General features: G+C 37.4%; 1 protein-coding gene across 2 annotated transcripts in view; it reads left to right on the top strand.

Annotated features, from left to right (window-relative positions):
• The window catches only part of LOC145663180 (neuromedin-U receptor 2-like), a 348458-nt gene extending 324294 nt beyond the window's left edge, over nucleotides 1-24164 (top strand). For both annotated transcript variants that reach the window (XM_081729513.1, XM_081729512.1), the window contains exon 3: nucleotides 16067-24164. In XM_081729513.1, the coding sequence (XP_081585639.1) occupies nucleotides 16067-16873 (807 nt within the window). In that variant the 3' untranslated portion in view covers nucleotides 16874-24164. The remainder of the gene's footprint in view (nucleotides 1-16066) is intronic.
• The last annotated feature ends 767 nt before the right edge of the window (nucleotides 24165-24931 follow it).

The raw sequence follows: 24931 nt of genomic DNA, 5'->3' as shown, positions 1-24931 counted from the left end.
AGGAGGTGGTGATCCATGACATGAAATACTGTGGTCATCACATCGGGGGCTCGAGAATTCTAAACAATTTTACTGGAATATATGTTGGATCGTTTAGCCAGGATTTCGTAATGAGCGGGGGGGGGGAGGGGGAGGCGAGACATAAAATACTGAAGACCCAGGAAGTCGATCAATCTAAACTACTTTACTTGCAACATATATTGGTTTGTTAGGACAATAAAATGAGGATATGTTAGTACGTATTTTAATAACAAACTATGAAGAAATCTCGAGTAAAAGAATATAAAAAGGCATTGAAAAAGGTTTTACAATATGTGCATTCCTTTCTCTGATGAATCAAATGTTAACAAAACTTTCCACATAACCTTTTTGTTTTTATTACTCCGTCAATTGCTGTCTGTTTCTAATGGCAGGTTAAAGGAGCAGTAGAAAACTGTTCCTGAAAAAACATGTTCGATACTGCACAGAAACGGTTACGAAAAATTACAAAAAAAATGTCCACACTGATACAGAACGACATTATGCTTTCGAAAGTCTGAAGTTTTCCTGACTAGTAGCAGAAAATATGAGAATTCCGTAACTTTTCTAGAAAATTCAAATTCCCTGACTTTCCCTGACTTTCCGCTCATTCGCCACCATGTATTGCAAGTAATACAAATCTCTTCAAAAGAAAGGGTAACCAAAAGCTTACTGTAGCTGTTTATTTTTAAAGGTTTCTTCTTTTTTTACTTGTTTCTTTTCTGTTTCATCCTTCCTTGTTTTTTTCTTTTCTGGTTTCGAAGGTGGGTTCCGGACCCCCTGGACTCCCTCCTTGGCTACGTGCCTGTTTTAACGTTCCACGTTTATGCCCTTTAGGCTAAGGGAGACGATAATTAAAGCAAATGAGCGATAATGGAAGAATTGGTAGAATGAAAAATTGGGAGGAAACGGAAAACCCACGGAAACGGTGTTGTCCACCACAGAGGATCAAACCAGGAATCCCAAGTATCAACGATAAGTGTCTATCACTGAGCTACCAGGCCCCCAATAATTTTGAAAGTCTATCGGATCTTCAGAATGAGTAACGAAACTTACTTGTTTTTGATTAGGATTCTTCTAATCGCACAACCTAAACTTATTTATATTTAAAAAATCTAGAAAAGACAATCTTCTAGTGGCCAAATCTTCCATCGGTTAATTTTCTTGTAAACTACTATAACAATTTCTTTCTGTATTTCGTAAATTAATATTATGTCAAAAAAAGTACAATACTGTAAAATATTTTTTTCTCAGGATGTATCTACAGAGGGAATACTGCTATATTATTTTCAGATCTTTTCCTTAGACTTTATAACGTTTTAGGTTATATAATAGCCCTGAGTTCATTATATTAAAATTTAAAAAATTTCAAAACTAATACATATACCAATTGTTGAAACAATAACTCAAGAAATCCAATTTATTTGAACTACTGTATTTTCCGTGGGTTTTCTGCGTTTAACTTATTATTTTTTTTAAAAAAATAATCTTCTTTATAAACGAACTTACATACATCCACTATGGCTTACTCTCATATTATAGATAGAACTATCCAGATAGAAGAACTTTCGGTTGGGGGAAGAAAAAAGGGCCGCGAAATTTTAACTGATTCTTGTAGTACTCGACGAGAGAAATCGATTAGTGAAGGAATTTTCAAAATTGGCGCAGGTAAACGTGGAGAAAATCGCATTTTCATGTTCCGGTTCAAAATGGGGAAGAAAAAAGGGCCCGCGAGATTTTAACTGATTCTTGCAGTACTCGACGAGAGAAATCGATTAGTGAAGGAATTTTCAAAATCGGCGCAGACAAACATGGAGAAAATCGCATTTTCATGTTCCGGTTCAAAATGGGAAGAAAAAAGGGTCCATGAGATTTTAACTGATTCTTGTAGTACTCGGCGAGAGAAATCGATTAGTGGAGGAATTTTCAAAATTGGCGCAGGCAAACATGGAGAAAATTGCATTTTCATGTACCGGTTCAGAATGGGGAAGAAAAAAGGACCCGCGAGTTTTTCCTTCCCCATTTTGAACCGGTACATGAAAATGTGATTTCCTTTCCCATGTTGAACTGGTACATGAAAATGCTATTTTCTCTATATTTGCCTGCGCCGATTTTGAAAATTCTTTCACTAATCGATTTCTCTCGTCGAGTACTACAAAAATCAGTTAAAATCTCGCGGGCACTTTTTTCTTCCCCCCAACCCAAGTTTCTACATGTTTGACTACAATAATAATAATAATAATAATAATAATAATAATAATAATAATAATACCGTACGATACAGACCACAGGAAATGATATCATAAGATACAGACCATTATGCTTAATAAGATGTTTCTGCAACTTACCGTTACAACTTCCATTATTCGGTGGGAGCTCATGTGGTTCGGATTCCACGTTAATCAGTAGGTCCACGTCTCATATAGCCTCGCTGCTGAACGGGACGTTAAACCCAAAATCCAGTCCACTCCACTTCCAGGATAATATTTCATACAGTATAAAGTTTTAATTATTTAACTATTCTAAAAATATTTTAGCCTATTTTTCAGTAACTTACTGGCCTTGCATAAATTTCCCTTTCTTCTGGCTAGAAAACGATTGGCCACGGAAAAATTACGTCATTGTTACTTGTTGGCGTGCACATATTTTTTAGTGACGCTATTGTATCAGATTATTTCATCAACTTCAATCTAATAATATGAAGCACTGTTTAAAAATCCTTGTAGCTACAGAAAATGTACACTTCTGAAAAAGTGATGACAAAAAAAGCAAGATCCGGCATTATATCTAAGAAAATGTGTAATTTGTTTGAAATATTTTTCTTTCAATACGTTGAGTGAAAGAGTGGGTGCTAGGTCAAACGAAAGACAAACATCCTGGTTTTTACAATACGTTTTCAGAAAAGTGACGAAATGAGCTGGAAATGATAAACGGAGTAAAAAGAAAGAAAAAATGGAGAGAATATAAATTTTTAAAAAATGAAGCGTAAAGGCTGTAGAAGTAATGATGTGGTTTGGAAACTGTCAAAACCCATTTATTCGTCTGCCATCACATCATCATCCAGTCTATCGACTCTTCCTTTTACCCCCGTCTTTTGTCGGAGGGGTTCCATAACCCCTGCGGAAAGGGTGAACAATCTCTTGTTGGTCACCACGGAAACGATTTTCGTTTCAACAACCTTTCTTGCTCACTTTTTTTTTTTTTTTTTTCAATCCATTTATGACTTTTACACTGTTAAAATTACTTATTCAAATTACAATGAATCGCTGTCAAATTCACTTTCATCCAGTGAATGTTAATTTACTGCGGTCTCACTGATTAAATAAAGTTGATAAAATTATAAATAACCATTTATGGTGGAATTAGAAACTTAATCAATCTTTGTTATAAACAGTGAAACTTTCTAGGGTACTCTGGTGGCTGTCCACGGACTATAAATAAGTCGATTGTTGCTATCATTGCAAAGAGTTATAGTGACTGCGTGGACTCGTGAAGCCCGAGATCAATTATAGAACTGCTTTGCCTTACGTGTTTTGCATCGGGCGAATTCGGAATGATTCGTGGAGCCGAACGCACACTGTTGCCAAACTTAGAAGACATGGCATACGGGGCACTCAATCGAAAAAGTGTAAAAAGCTTTCTCAGGCCAATCATCCTGAATGAGGATTTCCTGGGTTTTCCTCATTCACACCAGGCAAATACCGGGATGGTACCCAACATATAGGTCCCAGGCCGCTTCCCTCCTTCCCTTTCCCCTAGTGTGCTCGCCGAGGGACGTCATCTCTCATGTACGTGACGGGCTAAACGGCCTTAGATGCCGACAGCCTAGACATCCAAATCCTAATCCTAAAACATGGCGAACAGGCGACAAAAAACAGTACTTAAAGAAGTATAAAACATGAATACTAACAATTATTCGAACCAGCAATCCGACAACACTACACCCTTGGCAGATGTTGTCCGTATAGCGCGAAAGAAAACACTGATAAAATTTCATAAGTAAGGATTGACGGCCGGGATACTCCCTCACGCTATCTTGGATGCTGAAATTGGTAGTTTTAGGTCAAGCGTCAGGACTCCATGCGATCACTATAGTCATTTTGGAATGTCATCAGAGCGCTCGACAAAGATTAACCTATTCTATAGCTACTTAAATAATGCTATTCATAGATCTTAACCTTAAAGAGAAAAAAGTGGTTTTGTTGTTCGTGTGCGAAATGTAGCATTTTTTTCACATTGTGAAACTACGGTAGATTTTAGGAACTATATTTATTTTTAAATCCCCGACTCTTTCTTGTTTTCAATAGAAATATATGTAAAAGCAAAGATGAAAACTATGTTCATGGAACGCTGGATTCATGATAGAAAATCACTTCTCGGTATCTCTTACGCTCTTTGTTCTGTAGGGAATCAATACTGATACTAAATCATCATCATCATAGGTATTCTGCCATTATTGGCAGGTCATTTGCTGCAACTGAGAAGGTTCCATGATCCACAGTGTTCCGATAACCTCTTCGTTTTTACGTACGATTTTTCGGTTTTGATAGCGTCCATTAATAGTAGTCACGTTCGCCTTCTCCCTGTCTTTCCTGCCACCACACATTCTAACACGTCCCTCATGATAAAGTTTTTTCTTAGACAATATCCTAACCAATTTCTCTTCCTCTTGTTAATAACATCTAAAATTGTTCTTTTCTTCCCCACCGTTTCTAACACCCTCTCATTCTCTTTCTGCACGACCTAGCTAATTTTCCTCCATTCTTCTCCACACCCACATTTCGCAGGCTTTAAGTCGTTTTTCATCATTTTTGCGTAATATCCATGTTTCTGACTCATACTGCACAAGAAGAATTTTATAAGTCTTATTCTCAGGTCTTGATTCAAGGTCTCCCACAAAATAGTATTTTCATCGTCCTAAAGGCTTCTTTCACCATTCCTATCCTTTCTTTTATTTCACATTCACACTTCATATAATCACTAATAATACTACCCAGACATCGTAAATAGTCACCTGTTCTATATTCTCCCCTCCATCTTCTATATTCGACACATACCCCTCCGTTCCAATTACGATCTCTTTTGTCATTCTCACATTTATTTTCATCCCATATTCTTCACAGTCCTTCCTCAAGTTTTCTAATATCTTATTCATTTTCTTATCTGATTCTACAACAAGCGCAATATCATCTGCAAACCGTATACTCCTAACGATTCTCCCTCCTACTAAATGCCGTCTTCATTTTGTACTACCTACTATGTACTATCTACTATCTCTTCTAGAAATATATTAAATAATGTAGACAAGAGACAGCATCCGTCTTGAACTCCTCTTCCAATTGAACTTTCCTCTGTTATTTTCTCCTCTATTCTAACACTTACTTGTTCGTTCATATATAAGTTTCTGATGAGTCTTCGATCTTTCTATTCCAACCCAACATTCTATTGAAGTTCCAATAACAATGCCCAATTCACGAGGTCAAAAACATTTTCTAGTTCAATAAATACCATATAGGCCTACACGTCTTTCCCTTTTTTCTATAAACGTTTCACCGATCACTACTCCCTTTGGGAAACACGAAGAGTCAGCAAAGAGGGCACAAACTACTGATAGAAGTAAATTACATTTGTAATTGCAAATATTACGAATGTTGTAAGAAAAAGGCATTAAATTAAGAGTCTTCATCCCGGCGAAATTAAAATACCGCTAATTTTACAGTAATTATGCGATATCTTCAAATAGATAAAAGATAATCGAAATGTGGAACAAGAGCGCCCTAGACAATATTATTTTACATGAGATACTGTTATCACGACTCACTTATCTGCTTCGATTTCGAGCCATTTTGAAAATCGGCATTTGTTTTCGCGTTTCTAAACAACTGAAAACGGAAAGCCACTAGGTGACTTGTGATAAAGGTACCTCACGCAAAATAATATTGTCTAGGGCGCTCTTCTTCCATATTTCAATTATATTTTATCTATTTGAAGATATCACATAATTACTGTAAAATTAGCGGTATTTTAATTTCGCCGGGATGAAGACTCTTAAGTACTATACAAATCCAAGGAACTGGTAAGTGTAAGCTGTGATTTCATTCAGAAAAAACTGGTAAAAAGAACATATTGCACTACTTTTGGAAAGATAAGCAAAAATTTTGGTTGAAATAAATATAAATTAGTGAGAATTATTATTATTATTATTATTATTATTATTATTATTATTATTATTATTATTATTATTATTATTATTATTATTATTATTATTATTATTATTATTGAAGATTTGAAAATTCAGTGGTGCATCTGACGTCGCAAGAAGGGTCAGGTCAACGAGCAGCAAGGAGGATGGGATGAAGCATTCAGAGTTCACGAAAGGGAGGAGACACGAAGTAAACTAAGTTAAGAACAATGCTATAGAAGACCACAAGATGAGATGGAACCTATTTACTGCGACAATCCATATCAGAAATCGTTATTGACTATGTATTTATCGTTTTTATACTAAAGGAGATCAATATTGCTGGATTTCTACCATTTTTGGTATCGTAGAATAATAAGTACATAAACGATATATTCTCTGGGATTTTGAATCCCTATAATCAAGTTCGCCCATGTTGTGGTTTCCAAGGGGGGGGAAAGTATAAGCGACATTTCAAATATAGTTTCAAATTTTGCTGTAACTGTTCTAAAAATTAAATTCTATATTCCGAAGTACAATTTCTTCAGGGGAGAGAGCGCCTCACCTTGCCCCTCTAATGGGCGCTCTTGCCTATAACGAGGTGTATCAGAAGATAAATGCTATAGGCCAACTCTGTTATCAATAAGGTTTGGACAAAACATACAGAATGGATAGTTGGGATTAGAAATAGGTGGTTTTTCAATCTATAATGATGGAGGCAGGGGTGGCTCAGTGGTAGAGCGTTTACCTCTGGTGCTTGGGGTCCCGGGTTCGATCCCAGTCCCCGCCAAGTGAACTTTGTGGTGGACAAACACCGTGTGCGTGGGTTTTCTCGGGGTTCTCCCGTTTCCTCCCACTTTCTTCATTTCATTCATTACTCATCATCACCGTCTCCTTTAGCCTAACCGGCATAATCGTGGGACGTAAAACTCAAAGACTTCATTTCATTTTCAATCTAGAATGATGATTTTTTTTTCAATCCCACCAGCCACTAGGACCACATAATGGTAAAGTTGTTTAAAAAAAAAAAGAAAGAAAGAAAAAAGAAACGCACATTCCCAATTCAGCTGTTTATTCAAACGGAGCGTAAGACCAGGCAAAATGACGCCGGTAGCGTGGTGCACATTGTTACGTCAGGAAACCTAGAAAATCTCGAATGTTTCTTTTCGAAGGTGATCGCGATGACTTGTGAATCCTGGGCTCTACACCAATCATAGGACTGCTTTGCCTCACGTGTGATGGATCGGAAGAATTCGGTACGATTCGTGAAGCTGCCTTCCGAACTCATACTTCAGAAAACCTAAAGAACAAAAATGCACCAACAATGTTGCCAAACTTAGAAAATATGGAAGATGAATTGAGATCATCTTCATTTCAGCTGAAAGAAGTTCACGGGACATTGCTAATGACTTCAATCAAATACATTCAATATGGCGGATACCAACATGGTCGCCCGCAGCAATCAAGTTTCCCTTCCTGTACAGTATTTCTATACCGTCAAATCATCCCAATTTCTGAACTAGACGTTTCAAGCACGGCTGTTAAGGGACTTTTGGGACACCCTGTACAATCTAAGCTATTGTAATGTTTTCGTTGCTCTAAAGTCCCAAAGTTACTGAAGTTGAGAATCTACCACGAAATATTTTGAAATGCGCTATGAACTAGACAATTGATTTGTAATTCCTCTCTGTCTGCTATTCCCATGCATTCCTTTTTTCTTCTTTGCAGATGTGTATGTGGGGGATAAGCTGTTTAGAAAATAAATGAAAAAACTAAGAAGACATATAATGCAATTTTGCTTGAATCATTGCATTCTAAATTCCACGGGAAGACATAACTTTCGTACTAAATGGATATAAACCCGATTCTCTTTTCAACAGTTACGTCAAAAGAAAGGAGAAACAGGAATAGCGTAATTGGTGTACTACAGAAACAGGATATGCTATAATCTGAGTTGAAGTACGAAAGCTATCAAGCTTCGTTCCCATAAATGCCAATCTGGGAGACAGTATTGGCATATTTTCGTGGTTTAAATGCGAAACGAATCCCTAGCAACGCATCCAAACTTCTCACTGAATAAGCATACTAGTAACATGAAAGTACATGTTACGGAAACTCATTGCGGTGACATTCAAAAATCTGCATGGCATATATTGCGTTTCAGTCCATTGAAGATGTCGTTATATCTTCTGCAACTACTCAACCTTTCAGTAGATTGGTTGGGTTTTTGTGTGCGTGTGTGTGTGGGGGGGGGGGGAGAGGATACAAACTTTCGGTAATTTTCAGATCAAAATTCTTGGCAGTCATCCTGGTTTTGTTGATGTTGGTTTTGGAGACTAGGTTTCTTTTTCCATTTTTATGTTACTACTCCTATATATACATATAAAGTGCTGTAAGATGACATAATGTAAAGGCTTGTTTAAAAAAGTGAGTATCACCTTTTCTTGTAACGTCCTATATTATTACCCTTGTATTAAATAAAGACGAAAAGGTTAACTGAAGACCATGGAGCATGGAAGCTTCTCAGCTGCGGCAAGTGACCTGCTAATAATGGCAGAATACCTATGATGATGGTGATGATAGTGATATGAATTTAAAATATGAGTATTTTCTGAGCCAGTGAGATTATTACGTCAAATCAACGGGTCACTACAATACGTCATTTCAAATTATGCCGTGTTGGGGGGAAGATTGCCCACCAACATAACACTTTCATGTTTTTTGATTAGTACATTAGTATGCAATTCCTTAGAAAGTATGGACATCTCAAACTCAGAGGAGATAAAGGATATCTCAAACTATAGGATATCTCAAACTCAGAGGAGAAATTGGCCCCCTGTCTTCCACAAATGACGCCCCTGGTTCAAAACTTTCACTTTCGGAGTGGAAGTCTGTGCTTTTGTAATAATGCTACTTTCTGGTCGATGCTAGAAAGAAACTGGCAATTATGTGATGCATACATTTTTCCTTGCATGTATCAATGTGGTTGAGAAATTGATCGTTTTCGTAACGTAAGAGCGCAATAGTGTAGAGCAGAATTTAAAATAGGGATTTTACGATTCTCGATCAATTTGTGGGATCATTTATCAATTTATTCATAGTTTCTCCAAATGCAGTGCTGCAGTGGAAAAAAATGAAATGAAATCTTTGAGTTTTACGTCCCACGGTTATGCCGGTTAGGCTAAAGGAGACGGTGATGATGGGAGATGAATGAAATGGTGGAATGAAGAAAGTGGGAGGAAACAGGAGAACCCCGAGAAAACCCACGCACACGGTGTTTGTCCACCACAAAGTTCACTTGGCGGGAGCTGGGATCGAACCCGGGACCCCAAGCACCAGAGGTGAACGCTCTACCACTTTTTTTTTTTTAAGATATTTATTGAACTGTAATAACTAGTACATTGCAAACACTGATGTTGCCTTACATGAGACCAGTATACTATGAAAACTTACAAGATCACTTTGAGGAAATTAGCAAACACAGATGTTTCATGCAGATTGATCATAGGAAAAGTCTGATGAGCATATTTTAAGTATAAATAATATTCCTCCACTGTACACTTCGGCGTATAGGACATAGTATAATAGATAGTATGCCCGATAAGCCAATTAACGGCATTGAGTTTTGTATTGGGGTACCACACGTAGTCCGGAAAGGCAAGTATACGGCGGTCAAAATAGTTAGCTGGTTTACGACAGATCACTGCAAGTAATCCACATAAAGAGTTCCAGATGCGAGTCGTATCAGTGCACTCAGACACACGATGTAAAAGAGTATCCAGTCGACCGCAGTGCACACAAGTAGGAGATTCAGAACGATGAATAGTATGAAGTCGTTCATTGGTAAGGTGTAAGTCATGAATAAAAGACAACCAAACACTACGAATGTCCGAAGATAACATTTTGGTGTGCACATTTCGCCAGATCACATGCCAGTCATAGGTGGGAAACTTATGACAAATTCGGGGTACAGAATGACACGTAACACTGGTGAGTAAAGCACCATACAACATTTTAGTGGACATGCTGCAAGCCTCGGGTAACGGTGGAACATATGCCCATGCGGAAATGAGTTCCCGTACATATGCAGGGCAATGAGGAAAAAAGCGAATGTATGGCGGATTATTTTCAGTTAATGAAACCGTCCAGCACGATATCCATTGCGATGTGTGTGAGTCAGAATCAAGAAATAACTTCAATCCATTACGCATATAAAGAGCTTTGCATTTTTGTCTCACATTAGTAACTTGTAATCCGCCTGTAAAATATGAGCAATAGGTAACATTTCGTGGGAGTCGAAAATAAAATCCACTCCACAGAAACCATCCTATGAGAGAGTCAATCTTCCTTGCGTAACACTCAGGCAGAGGAAAGATCTGAGCTGCATACCACACTTTAGAAAGAATGTAAGTATTAACAAACCAGGTGCGTTGGATCAAATTCAAGCTCCGACCTTTATTGTCTGCACTAAGTAGGCGTAAGTTCTGAAGAATAGGGCCCCAAATTATGTCTGTCATCACGTCAGTTCGAACTGTAAAGGTAATACCAAGTATTTTGACGTGGTCATTTATCAGATACTGGTGGTCAATAGAAAAGGGTGACGTGACCATGGAAGCATTATATAACAATAACGTCGATTTATTCACATTGATTTTTTCACCACTCACCTGCACGAAAGTCTGTAGACACTGTTCAATATGCGCAAACTGTTCATTCGTAGTGAAAAGGAGTGTCACATCATCAGCGAAAGCTTGAACATTGATATTTTGAAAATCATGATTCACTGATGAGGAGATCGACATAAGATGGTAGAACAGAGGTTCAAGCGCCAAACTAAATAAATATACAGATAAAGCACATCCTTGTCTTACTCCACGACTTATGGAAAAGGGAGCTGTAAGATGGCCATTTATTTGCACACGGGAAGTGGCTGAAGAGTACAATGCACGAATCAAGTCAATAAATGAATCAGGAAACTTGTAGGCTCGTAGAACAGTGTACAGATAGTCATGGGATAAAAAGTCAAAAGCATTTTGGAAGTCCACTGATAATAAACATGCAGGTATGCGCTTAAATTTAAAATATTCAGAGATGTCACGAATCTTGCTAAGAGCAGAAAACACATTCTTGGTGGGATGAATTGCTGCCTGGAAATCACTAATAATCCCGTGACAAACAAGTTTCAAGCGTCGTGCTAAAACTTTAGAGAAAAGTTTCATGTCAGTATTGAGTAACGTTATAGGACGGTAGTTCTGTATGGTCACCGGACAGTTCGTTTTAGGTATGAGAACAATGACACCTTGATTATCAATGAAATTGCGATGCCTTAAGAGCTCATTAAAAAGGTGGCATAACTCCGCTCCAACAATATCCCAATAGGAGACATAGAATTCATAAATTTGTCCATCTGTACCGGGACTCTTGCGGTCTTTACATGTACTCAATGCTTCTCGGACTTCCGTCGGAGTAATGTCCGCCATTAATTGTTGGTGTACATCAGGAGACAGTTGGGGCATTGTCTCCGGGAAATATGTCTCTAGTGCAGTAGCATTGATTAAACCAGTACGATATAAGGAAGAAAAATGTTCATACACATGAGTCTTAAGAGCATTAAGATCCGTAACTTCGCCAGCACCATCCACCGTAATAGCTTCAATGTAGTTCTGTTGACGTCGCTTCTGCGATTGAATATAGTGGTAAAAGGAGATGCGTTCAGATTTACAAAATGAGGCAGATGTGGAAGCCGTCTGATATCGTTCAAGAGCCCGAAGTTGTATGCGTGTAATCTGCGCTTTAACCCTATGAATATGACTGAGATTTTGAGGGCTGCTGGGTTGAGACCAGAGATCGTTTAATACAGCGTAGTAATATTCTAATGTCTGATGAGTCTCGCGCTTAATTTCTTTTCCGTACCATTGGAAAAAACGTTTTATATTGGGTTTAACGTAAGAAGTCCACCATTCAGAAATAGTTGAAAAGTAACGTCGTTGACGTACCCAAAATTGCCAGCGTTGACGAAAATCATTCCTAATGGTAGCTGGATAGAGAAGTTGAGCATTTAATTTCCAGTAACTTCTACCATGCGTATGCGAGACACCTGTCGGAATTTTAAGAACACAATAAACCGCTGCATGGTCGCTGAATGAAACTGGACATATGTCCGTTTCAATTATATTTGAACAATGAGAAGACGTTATGTACCACCTATCTAATCTGGACATCATATGACTATTCTTAAAAGTAAATTTAGGCACCGTCCAATGATTCCACCACACATCCCTGAGCCGCAACTGTTGGATAAGGCGGGTAAAAGTGACACTCGGATGGAAGATGCCAGTGGTATCTATTTTTCGTTCCAGTACATTAAAGTCACCAGCCAGAATAATAGGATCACAATTATCTGGTAAAATCTGCACAATTTCCTCGTTATAAAAATGATCACGAGAACGCCTGTTAACTGTTCCAGAAATACCATAAACGTTCACAATATTAAATCCATCACAAAATAAACTGATACCACGGCCAGAGGGAAGTCGCTTAATGCGTTCTACGACAATACCCTTTTTGATTAAGATAGCAGTACCCCGATTGTTGGGTCCGATATTTACAATTGCATTGTACATTGGCAGAAAGTCAAAACATTCAAAGCGGACCTCTTGCAGAAGAATGATGTCGTAACCACTTTGCATAACAAAAGTTTTTAAACTATTTTGTTTCGCTGGATGGTGAATGCCAGCAATATTAATTGTACATAGACGGCGCACGTTAGGTCTAGTAGGAGACGGAGAACCTGCCGTCAAGCTAATAAATACATAAAATAAGAAAGCAATCTGAAAAAATAACACCAAAAACTGGATAAGTTGTGCAAAAATACACCTCACTACAGAGGGGGGAGGGGAGAAATATTGCATCCAACTGAAACACAATCTCCACCACTCTTCCTGAAGTTTGAAAAGAAAGAAAAATAAAAACATAAATAGAAACAATCCGGTAAACATCACGTGAGAACTGTACTGCAGGGAAAGCAGAAAATAAAATATATGGCATAAGAACCAGAAGGCACGTGAACGGTGTTGACGAGAAGCTATACACAAGAACTTACGAAGCAGTAGTCTCTGTTTCACCACTCTGCTCACGAGACTCGCGTGTGGCAGAGAAGTTGTTACAGACTATGTCAGAGTCAAGGTCACCACCGCCGCTATGTGTTTCCGGGTCACTCACACTATCTTGGATTGCTTGGCTAACACTGTCTGTTTTATTTGAGAGCACTTTTCGTTTTTTACGTAACGATCGCCGTAGTTGATTTCCATGAGCACTAGTAAAGGGCAAAGTAGATTCAGATGCATTTTCAAGAGTTGTGGCTGATTTCTTAGTAAGCTGAACATGAGAGGTAGACAATGGGACATCATCCTGCGACGTTGCCAGATTGGGCGGGGCAGTTTGTAGCACTGAGTTGGTCGAGGGCCACTGAATCGGGTCAACACAATCTTGTAAAGCCGTAGTACTTGGTTCAGGTTCTGTTATGACATCCTGACATAAAGTAGGAAATTCTGTAGGATCATGCACCAAAGCAGGGGGAGCTCGACACACATCACGAACACTCGTGGAAACACTGGGCCGTAAAGAAGGAGACAGTGAGTTTAACGAGTAATGCGGGGTTTTCGGGAGATTACCAGTGGATAAAGCTTTCATACGAAGGTCGCCCTGTTTGGGCTGAGGACGAGGTAACTGACGAGGTGGTACCTTGCATTGGGAAACAAGATGATCCGTACTCAAACAGCGGAAACAAGTATGAAGCTGTCCAGGATACACAATTGAAGCCTTATAACCCATGAAGTGGAGTTTAGAGGGTACATGTTTCCCCAATTCTATATAAACTGCGCGAACACCATTTAACACAGGGTATTTTAAGTGAGTGCCCCACTTTTCATGTACTATTTGTTTAATTTCACCATATTCACGCAAGGTATCACGTACTACATCATCACTAAGTTCACACGGTAATTCAAAAATACGGACTTTAGTATAGTTAGTAGTAGCATCCAATATATTCACCACAGAGGAAATACCAGTCGAATGACGGAAGGGAACAGAGTCTGGCAAAGTACGTAAAGCTTGTTCAAAACTCAGAGCTGTATCCAGTTTAACATATACACAGAAATCTTCGTTGTGTAATTGAATTGCAATCACTTTGTTCATCAGATCGGAAAAATTTTCACTTAACCATATGTGTATTTCAGCCGGTGACGGTCGTAATTGTCTGAAATTCTTGTCAAACTCAAATTTTAACGTATTTTGTCGAATGGTATTCATAGCTTAGCACTACTTGACACAATTTCCAGTAATTAACACCACTTTACAGTCCTAAGCACAGGACAAAAAAAAATAAAGAAAAAACAAAGGAAACGCAGGATATGCTTTCACGGAGCGCGCAAAAACACCTCCACACACCATGAGAACTCACGGTGAACTACCACTGAGCCACCGCGGTCCCAGTGCTGCAGTGGAATAATCAACGCTGAGTTCTTCTGCAACCTCTTGAGTCATTTCCACGGATTTGCTTCGGCGGTTAGCTACCTTTAATTCGTCGTCACCAACACTGGAGCGGAGTCTGTCATCTTTTTATCTTCCAAACATACGTCACCACAATAGAATTTTCGGAGCTAACTTTGCATTGTATATCCGCTCAAACTGGTTACAGTTCATTAATGTTTAGGCGCTTATTTTATGGACATACTTCTATTTTCATCCTATTCTTTCAGCCTAAAAATAGACAAAAGTACAGATATATTTTCTGTGGCTTACATAGTATTTAGGAAGCGTAGAAAGAACTTTCAAATGATATGTAGCACAACAGTATACAGATAGTATATTTTATGGCCACAAACATGTGTATAAGTACCCGAAATATTATATCAAGTTTTCAACAAACCAATACATGACAATAGCCTATGAGTTATGCAGCAATTAGCAAATCATATACAGTAAAACCCCGATTATCCGCGAGTGGATGATCCACAGTGCAGTCGCATTATTTTTCATGAGTAGTCGCTGCGGACTGACATTCTGCATGCAAAATAAGTACTGTATGTGCTAAATAAAAACATAAAAATAAATTGCATTGTAAAAATCAATATTTCCAACGTAGAGCAAAGGTTTCTGCTGTACTGTACATATTTTAGAAGTTCTGTTATGTTTTTTGTACAATAAAACATATTTTTTATGCCGAAATAATATTTTTTCGTGTTTGCACCTCATTTTTAGTCTTATTGCGGATTATCCGACATTTTCGCTATCTGCAGTGTTCTTGTCACCCAATTCCGCGAATAATCGTGGTTTTACTGTATTTGGTAACTTCCGAGAAAATGGTGTCTTTATTTTCAGCTACGCGAGTAATGTATTTAGTCATGAGCGAGGTTGTATTTAGGTGAGTCATGAGAGGTTTTATTTAGTCAACCTCTCTCCAGATAAAACTTTTATTGAATCAAAAATCTAAGAATAGATTTCATCTCAGCTATTATCCTTCTCTTGAAACCGGAAGCTGTAAAAATTAGAAGAATTTCCGATTTTCGTTCTAATTCTTGTAGAGCAAAATTGTTTTACATATGGATTCAGTTTCCAGAGTAGAAATTTCGTCTTTGATCTTATCTCTATATTTCAACCGGAAGTCATAGATTTTTCTACTTCCGGTTTCATTATTCTCACCTCGTAATTTCAAAATCTACTATAGTTTTGTGATGTGAAACATAACTATCTTGTTTACATATAGAGAACTGGCAAGGAGATTGAAAGATTAAAACTTTCTCTTACATGTATTATGTTTACATATATAAGCTATTAAATGTTGATCTTTTCTTTTCTTTGCAGTACACTGTGTCTAACCATTGCATGGGAAAAAAAGAGAAGAGAACCTACTCCGTCCTCTCAGCGTACACAAGATGCAACCACAACCACCAACACCCTGAACACAGCAACCACCATGACTCCAACCACCATAGAGAGTCTTCACCATTCTGTGATGTCACAGGTTCACTTGTGTGGCCCGAACACCCATTCCGAGGACGCGTGCCATCTGTTTCTAGTGCGCAGTCGCAACCAGGTTCCCGAACTGGTACCCTCAGATCCATAAACAATGGGAAAGTGTCGTGTGGGGGAACTTTGTCCAGAACTGAAGACATAATCTCAGAGAAAGTTCCTCTTAACACTAACTCGACCAGAGACAATCAGTCCAGCACTAATAATGCGAACTTGGTGAAGTGTAAATGTAAGTGTAAGAAGTGTGAAGCGTGTGAAGGACGCATTAAGCGAAATCCGGTGAGTGTGCTGGCCAAACTGAAAGTGTTACCGCGTAACAACTACTTGAATTCTGTCAGCGTTCACCAACAAACGAACAATACAAAAAAGGTGGTAAAAACAAATAGTTCTCCAGCGTCCTGCCAAGGTTGTAACGGAGACTGCTTAGAATCGGCAGGGACTGGGGATGTGGTGAAACGGCGGGACGAAGTAGGCAGACGAGGTTGCTCTTATAAACTAGCCAGTCACATCAGTGTTGACAGTGCTAAAAGTACGAACACTATTAGTAACAGTAGCCTGCAAGACCTGGACGAATCAGAGTTTACAGGTTCCGAACTGGCAAGTTATATGGGAGAACTTAACGAGCGTAGAGTCCGCTGACAAAAGGTGAATTGTGATAAAGACAAAAGAAATGTAATTGGTCGCGAAACTAGCGTCTAAGGAAGTGAATCACAATAGGTCCACCGCGATGTTTCGTGAAAGAAGAATATATATATATATATATTGCGAAAATCCTAGCAAGTGTTTCAAGATTCTGATTCCGTTCAAAAAAGCCGAGGTCCTACGAACGTTAGAAACCACTGACCTAAGAACAAGTGTGGATGTATATAAAGAACATAACATAACATAATCTAGTCGTAAAATGCTACACGATAATGTCTTCAACTGTACTAGTCCGTTATTAGCTCAGTAAATTTTAAAAGTGTTTTGTGTGAGAGAAATCGCAATGTTTAAAACGTGATAAATCCTCCTAAACAAAGTGTATTTAGCAAATGTAAGTAGTGACTGTGTATTGGGAAATTTCTGATTATAACAAGGTTCGCCAACTTTCTTCATGGAGCGCTCTTGGTACCTGGAACTGTCTTTATGAAAAGAAACTGTATTTAGAATGAGGAGAAAGAATTGTTTTACAGCCTCAGAAAACATTAATCAGAAGAGGCCATACATTAAATATATTATAGTCTTATTTTAACAAATAAAGACTAAATATTAAACATAATTAAGTGTATTTCAAATGCAAATTTAAAATAATCTTTTCTCTTTTAAATACAGTAGACTCCCGAGAATCCGGCTCATGACTATCCGGCCTAGTTTTCTCTTATCGTAATTAAATGAAGAAAGAAAGGCGTTGCATTGGCAACATTGCCAAGACATTGGGTGGGTGTCTGCTACAATCTTCCAATGTGTCGTGTGCAAAATACAAGTTGTGACAGGAAAAGAGCAGCGTTCTGTTCTTTGTTCATTGTTTCGTCAGTGAGTAACGGACCTTAAAACAGTACGCTTGCCGCTGTTCTCGATTATAACTGTACAGTACGTACAGTACTGTATTCGTAAGTTGTTGTTGGCGTATGCTTAATGTTCATAAAGAAATGAGTTAGTAGAACTTCGGCAGTTCATAGAACTCCGGATATCCGGCTTTTTTGTTATCCGGCCTGCCCTTCCGCGACATTAGGCCGGATACTCGAGAGTCTACTGTGTATATATAAACAATGCTAATAAAATATTAAATTGCCGATATATTTACTTTATTATTGACATTCAATAGATTATAACATGATTTTGAAAAGATGACGGCCATGTTGGTTCATTCTATCCGCGATGTCAATTGAGATAATACCATTTCAATATTGTATTCTTAACTTTTGTCACTTTAAAAAAAAGTCTCATATCACAGGACGAGCGCTTCTAGTGGTTATAAAAGGGCTGCACTGAAATTAATGCAATAGCGGAAATAAAATTTTTATTAATTGAGGCAGACCATTCAAATTAAGGAAACTCTAAATATCATCTAAATCATAAGCATAGAACTTATGCAAATGTTAAACTCCAGTGTTAAATTCTCTTTGGTTTCTACGTTGTCCGTATCATCTAATCGTTGTTTATGATGGCTGTTCTTCATTAGACCAAACAAGTAAAGATCTGAATTCTTCGATATCCGAATAGCTCCAAATGCGATTTTGAGTATCTCAATTACTACTTGCTGCTCACAGTATGCCCATGTCTGAAAAATCAGTGGAAATGATATCTTTGCCTACCAGAGAACGAGAGAAAATTTCAGTCCTTGGATTAGAGATGTGATGCCATTACAGGTCATAAATATACGAGCTAAGGGGAAAGAGTTTCATACAGCTTCAAAACGCTGAATACATGAATTAAGCTAAGGGAAAAAGTTTCATACAGTTTCAGAATGTTGAATACAAGAATTAAGCTTAGGGGGAAAAGTTTCACACAGCTTCAGAAAGCCAAATACATGAATTAAGTTAAGGGAGGAAAGTTTCATACAGCTTCAGAGTGTTGAATACAAGAATTAAGCTTAGGGGGAAAAGTTTCATACAGCTTCAGAAAGCCAAATACATGAATTAAGCTAAGGAAAAAAGTTTCATACAGTTTCAGAAAGTTGAATATAAGAATTAAGCTTAGGGGGAAAAGTTTCATACAGATTCAGAAAGCCACATACATGAATTAAACTAAGGGATTAAAGTTTCATACAGCTGCAGAAAAGTATATATCAGAATTAATCTAAGGGTAAAAATGCCATACAGTTTCATAAAGCTGAATACATGAATTAAGCTAAGGGGAGAAGTTTCATACAGTTTCAGAAAGTTGAATACAAGAATTAAGCTAAGGGAGGTAAGTTTCGTACAGGTTCAGAAAGCTGAACACAAGAATTAGCACATTAAATAAACGTTCTTCTCGTAACTTGTACAGATAAATTTTAAATTTTTACTTAGCTGAATTATCTCAAGACCTACCACTGTATTTTTATGACATCAGAGAGAAAAAAATGTGTTCAATGGTTTCAAGCAAATTAGAATACACTTCCATTCTTCTCAGACTCCAGCTCCATTTATACATAATGGAGAGTGGTTCCTGTAGATAAAGAGCAACTGGGGGCTACGGTCGTTCGGTGTTCACCTCTGATGCGTGTGGTCCCTGGTTCGATCCGAGCTCTCATTGTCAAACACCGTATGTATGGGTTTTCTCGGGTTTCTCCCGTTTCCTCCCACTTTTTTTAAAAAATTCATTATTGTCATCCATCCCATCATCACTGTCTTTCTTAACCTTGGTGCATAATCTTCAGACATTATACAGAAAACGAGTAGCTTTTGCAACTTACACAGTTTAGGTCAGTTGCTAGTGATAAAGAACGTATTAAAGCTTCTGCATTTCTTTCCGTACAGCCCTTCTAATAAGGTACATTTCAATCGCACATCATCGTATATAAATGAAGTGTGCTTTCTAATTTCTCTGTTATAATACATGTATGTGTGGCGCTCTGTGGCTGTGAACCCTTCAACTTACTTAAATACCGTGAAATTAATGTTTCATCTCTTTAATGTTTGTGTCCGTAAAAATTGACTGCACGAAATGTTGTATAATATCAGCAGTGGCGTATTTACGATTTTTTTTGGGAGGGGCTTTGCTAACTTTCGAGGGGGGCTTTGCCTGGAAATGTGAAAATTCCGCAAGATATTTCATTTACTTTACTATACTAAGTAAGATTTCGCGGGGGGCTTAAGCCCGGAAGCCACCCCCCTAAATACGCCACTGAATATCAGTGTGAAACGGGGAACGGCATTTCAGTCTTTCGTAGCCAAAAGTAACTACTCTGGTACTTGTTTAAAGGTAGAACTTTTAATTTACATAAAAATAAAGTGTCTCCTAATACTTTATCTCGTAAATACAGTAAAGAAATAACTATTACAATGATACACAATTTTAGAAAACAGACAATATAGAATTGAACATTCTGAAAAGAAATAGTTAAAAGAGTTGATTCAGTTTTAAGTATTCCAGTACAAAAGAAGCATTTTGGTAATTTAAACAAATATGTTAAAGTATGACATCTTAATCAAACATCTGGTTATAAGCTGATTAACAAAAATGTAAGTGATTCTAATGAATTAATCGATATTTTGGTTTTTGGTGTTCTAATTGTGCTTGAATTAAAAACTACTCAGATATTGTTATTGGCAACGTTTTGCATGTTCAATTGGAAGAAGAGAATCACATGTCTCCTCTAAGCCAACTATAGTGACCGTGACGACTATTGAAGCCCAGGCTCTACACGAATCATAGAACTGCTTTGGCTCGCGTGTGATGCATCGGAAGAATTCGGTACGATTCGTGGAGCTGCCTTCTGAACGCTCACTTGAGAAAAAGTAAAACAGTAGTAATAAACCAACAATGTTGCCAAACTTAGAACACATGGCAAAAGAGTGAAAAAAAAAACAGCAGTTAAAGAAGTATATAACACAATCACTAACAATTATTTGCATTCAATGGTAACAATAACAGCAGTAAAAATATAAAGCAATAAAATGAAACTTAGCAGCTATCTGGCCACACTGCACCCTCAGGAGATATTTTCCATGTAGAGCGAGAGACCACACTGGCTACATTTCATGGATGGGAGGTGGACGACCGGGACACACCCTCGCGTTCTATTGGGTGCTGAAATTAGTAGATCTACGTCAGCTTCACGAGTCCTCATGGTCACTATAAGCCATTCTTCGAACAGGATCGAGAAACAAGTGGATCAACGGTAGATAGCTCACCTGTGATCTTAAGAATCACTCATTCGATTCCAAGCCATGTCAATTTTTATAGCTTCAGCACTTTAGTTCCTCCCATATCCTCCATCCATCAGTTCTTTCATAATCTTTCATGTTCATGAACAAGGGCGCTCATGTTGTGGTTTCCAAGGGGGGGCAAGTATAAGCGACATTTGAAACATAGTTTTAAATTTTGCTGAACTAATGTAAACATTCTATTGTGTTTTCGATATTCCGAAGTATGATTTCTTCTAGGTGGGGCGAGCACCCCACCTTGCCCCCCCTCGATGGGCGCCCTTGTTCATGAATTATCCATTTCCTCAAACCAGAAGGGCGTAAGCATCAAAAGTAATACTATTTTGTTTTCGAACAGGTTTCATTTACAGGACAGTGTTGGCAATGAAATGAAAATTTGAAAGTTGAATTTAGTTAAAAGAATAAATAGAAAAATAACCTTTAAAAATAGCACAACTAGAAAATTTTTAAGCTGGAAAAAGATGTTTTACTTCAAGATAATTTAATTATGATGAAAATGAGACTAGCCTCGTATGAAGGCTATATAAAACGAAATATAGCCTACTGTTTCAAGTGGAATCGTAAGGTTTTCAACCCTACGAGGAATCGAACGTGGGATTGCGAATGCAGAAAACACGCGCGGCTACGAGGAAACACATCTAAATTTGATTTATTAAAAAAAAAAAAAAAATAAGCTACAAAATTGGTTGTTACCTTCATGAGACACATTACGAAGGCATATCCTAAAACCCTTCTATCAAATAATATACTTTTTCATTTCATTTTCAAAAAGAAAAAAAATAGTGAAATTCTGCGGTTGACTCATCTTTCATTTTTGAACTTGTTTTCTTAGAATGTACCTTCCTTCATAATGTGTTTCATTCAGTGTCAAAGTTCTAACACAAATTATTATTAATATATATTTTGCGTTTGGGTCATTTATATAAGGCGTTTCAGAAACAACTAATATGTGCGCTATCCAAAAATGCATTTTTCAGAATCGTGCGGTATTCATGCAACAATTTTTTAGTGGGATTTTGGCTACGGGTATGCAATTTGAAGTATTCACCAACTACCTCCATAAAAATTATTGCGGAAGTACCACAGGATTCTGAAACTTGGATATTTGGATAGGGCACATATTAGTTTCTAAATAAAGTCTCTTGACCTGAAAACGGTAGGTTCCCTAGTATTGGACTGATGGACCTTTAAAGTTCATTTTTTCATATTTTCGGCAGCCTATAACTCCGAAAGGAAGCATTTGTGCACCCAGGTTGGTCTATACTTTTTGTCTTATCTTGGTGTCAGGAATCACCTTCCAAACGTTTCCGGTGTTGTTTTTGCATTTATTTGTAGATGTAAACAGTGTCGTATGCAAAGGAAGGTTCTGGATTTCAAGCCCTCACCCCCTTCAACAACATATTATAGAAAAATAAACATTTACGTTGCAAGGATGTAAATACAAAAAAGGTACTCTGAAACAATGCAAGGTTGGTTACTTCAACACTCTCCTTGATTTTGTATACGCCTCAGATCCAAATTTAGTATGTACACTAATTGTTAATATCGTGCAAAATTGACTGAAACTGTGAAAGTCAGCCGTAAATATATGAAAGACTGAAATTCGATTCCCGATTAAGTGAGTGGTCAATTTTCTACGTTGTCTGTTGAAAAAAAAATGCATATTTTTTTACTAATGAAATAAAACTATATAAAATGTATCTTATATTATTGCAACAAAATAATATTAATTCATTCATAGTGTTTAGGTTTATGATGTTAAATTTTTCAGCATTATCCAATGTGTCTCTCATTGTCCTGTGTTTTATATATGTTTAAATATACCTGTGCGTGGTATACATTCTGTGAATTATTTCTCAAATAGTAGTTTATGAAAATATCATATTACGGTGTGCGTGTGGCATTTTTTTTCGTATTTTACAAACAAATCTATTTTTACATATATTCCTACTGGATGGTACAACAGAGTTAGTAGCCGAGTATATAAGATTGAGTTTTTGTAATCGTAAACAAATTTGACGAAAAAAAAATCATTAGGTAAGTCTACATAAGTGCTGGACAAAAAGTGATTCAAAGCTTGCACCAACCTTATTGCTATATAATTATATGTAACTACACTAAGGGACAGTGTTTAAGGATTTTGAATGTGTGTAATAGGTTTCCATAAAATGATGTTAGCCAATCAAAGCGTGCCATTTTTATATACATCTGAGAAAGACATGCTTATTATCAACTAATTGCACTGTATTAATCTCGACCTGCCAAGTAATGTAGAACTCAATGTTTGATAAAAGCCTCAGATTGCTTACACCAGACCTATGTCCTTGAAATATAGAAATGATAAGAAAAGCTGAAACAGGGGTTGCAGACAAAGATTATATAATTGGTAGAAGACATGACAGAAGGTAAATCTTACGTCAAAGCGCAGAAATAAACTCAGGACTTCGTTTTGTAAGCTTCTAAATTCTCGACAAAAGGTACAGTGCTATTATGATCACTGTACTGCGAAAATGGTTAATATATTACTAATCATTACTCTAGTGTTACTCTTACACTACTTCTGTATCATATACACAACAGTTCGATCAAATACTTGAATTCTACGTTTCCAATATGGCGCTACAGTATGGCGCTAAATTCGTTGTACAAAAGCAGAGGAGTGATTCCTGAGAGTAAAACAAACAAAAAAGTTCCAATAAACATAGGGTGAAAACCCATCATTTACGTGTTATAGGCTGCCGAAAACATGAAAAAATGAATTCTAAAGGTCCATAGCTCCAAAACTATGGGACCTACTGTAGTCGGGTCAAGACTTCACTTAGGAACTAATATGTGCTCTATCCAAAAATACATGTTTTAGAATCCTAAGGTACTCACGCAACAATTTTTATGGAGGTAGTTGGAGAGTATATCATAAGCCCGTAGTCAAACTCCCACTATAAAAATTGTTGTGAAAGCAAATCAGGATTCTGAAACATGCCCTTTTGGATAGGGCACATACTAGTTCCTAAGTGAAGTCTTGACCTGACTACGTAAACGATGGAGTTTTCGTCCTACGTTTGTTGGAACTTTTTTGTCTGTTTTACTCCCAGGAATCACTCCTCTGCTTTTGTACAACGAATTTAGCGCCATACTGTATATATACATACATACATACATACATACATACATACATACACACACACACACATATATATATATATATATATATATATATATATATATATATATATATATATATATATATATATATATATATATATATATAAACTTTCATTTGAATGTTCAGTGGTCATAACTAACGTCGCGCTGAAGTTTTGACATCATTTCCTTATTTTACGAGGGGCATTCAAAAAGTTGCTTGAATTTTGTTGTAGTTCTGGCATTTCTGATGCAATCACAATGAATCTTGGGCAATACAGTCCCTAAATTGCCCAATTATGAATTTAACAAGAGAGAACACGTCTTAACAGGCAATGTATGAGTAGTGTAGCTGAACGGTGGAGTATGGAATGAACAGTTGGTGCAATTTCACAGATCGAGCAACGCACAAACATCAAGTTCACATGGAAATTGGAGAAAATTTGGTTCAGAGAAGTTGATAACCTTAAAAACAGTTTAACGCCATCGGATATTTGGCTCCAAAGCTAAAAATGGGCATTTTTCGTTTCGCCAACGCAGAAGAGACCAAAACCAACACGTGGGCGGCTGAACCTCGGAAGATATCAAAAAAAGGCCTTTCGTCGGAGTTTCCACCAATCGGAGGAGGGGTGAAACAAGTGTGTGTGTGTGTGTGTGTGTTTGTGTGTTCTGAAGATGCCAACTTTGAAGATGCTCAAGTAAATGC

This window comes from Thermobia domestica, chromosome 10 (assembly GCF_964235325.1).
Source record: "Thermobia domestica chromosome 10, izTheDome1.hap1.1, whole genome shotgun sequence".
Lineage (NCBI taxonomy): Eukaryota > Metazoa > Arthropoda > Insecta > Zygentoma > Lepismatidae > Thermobia > Thermobia domestica.
The sequence above is the reverse complement of the archived record's forward strand: the minus strand, read 5'-3'. Positions and strand labels throughout refer to the sequence as shown.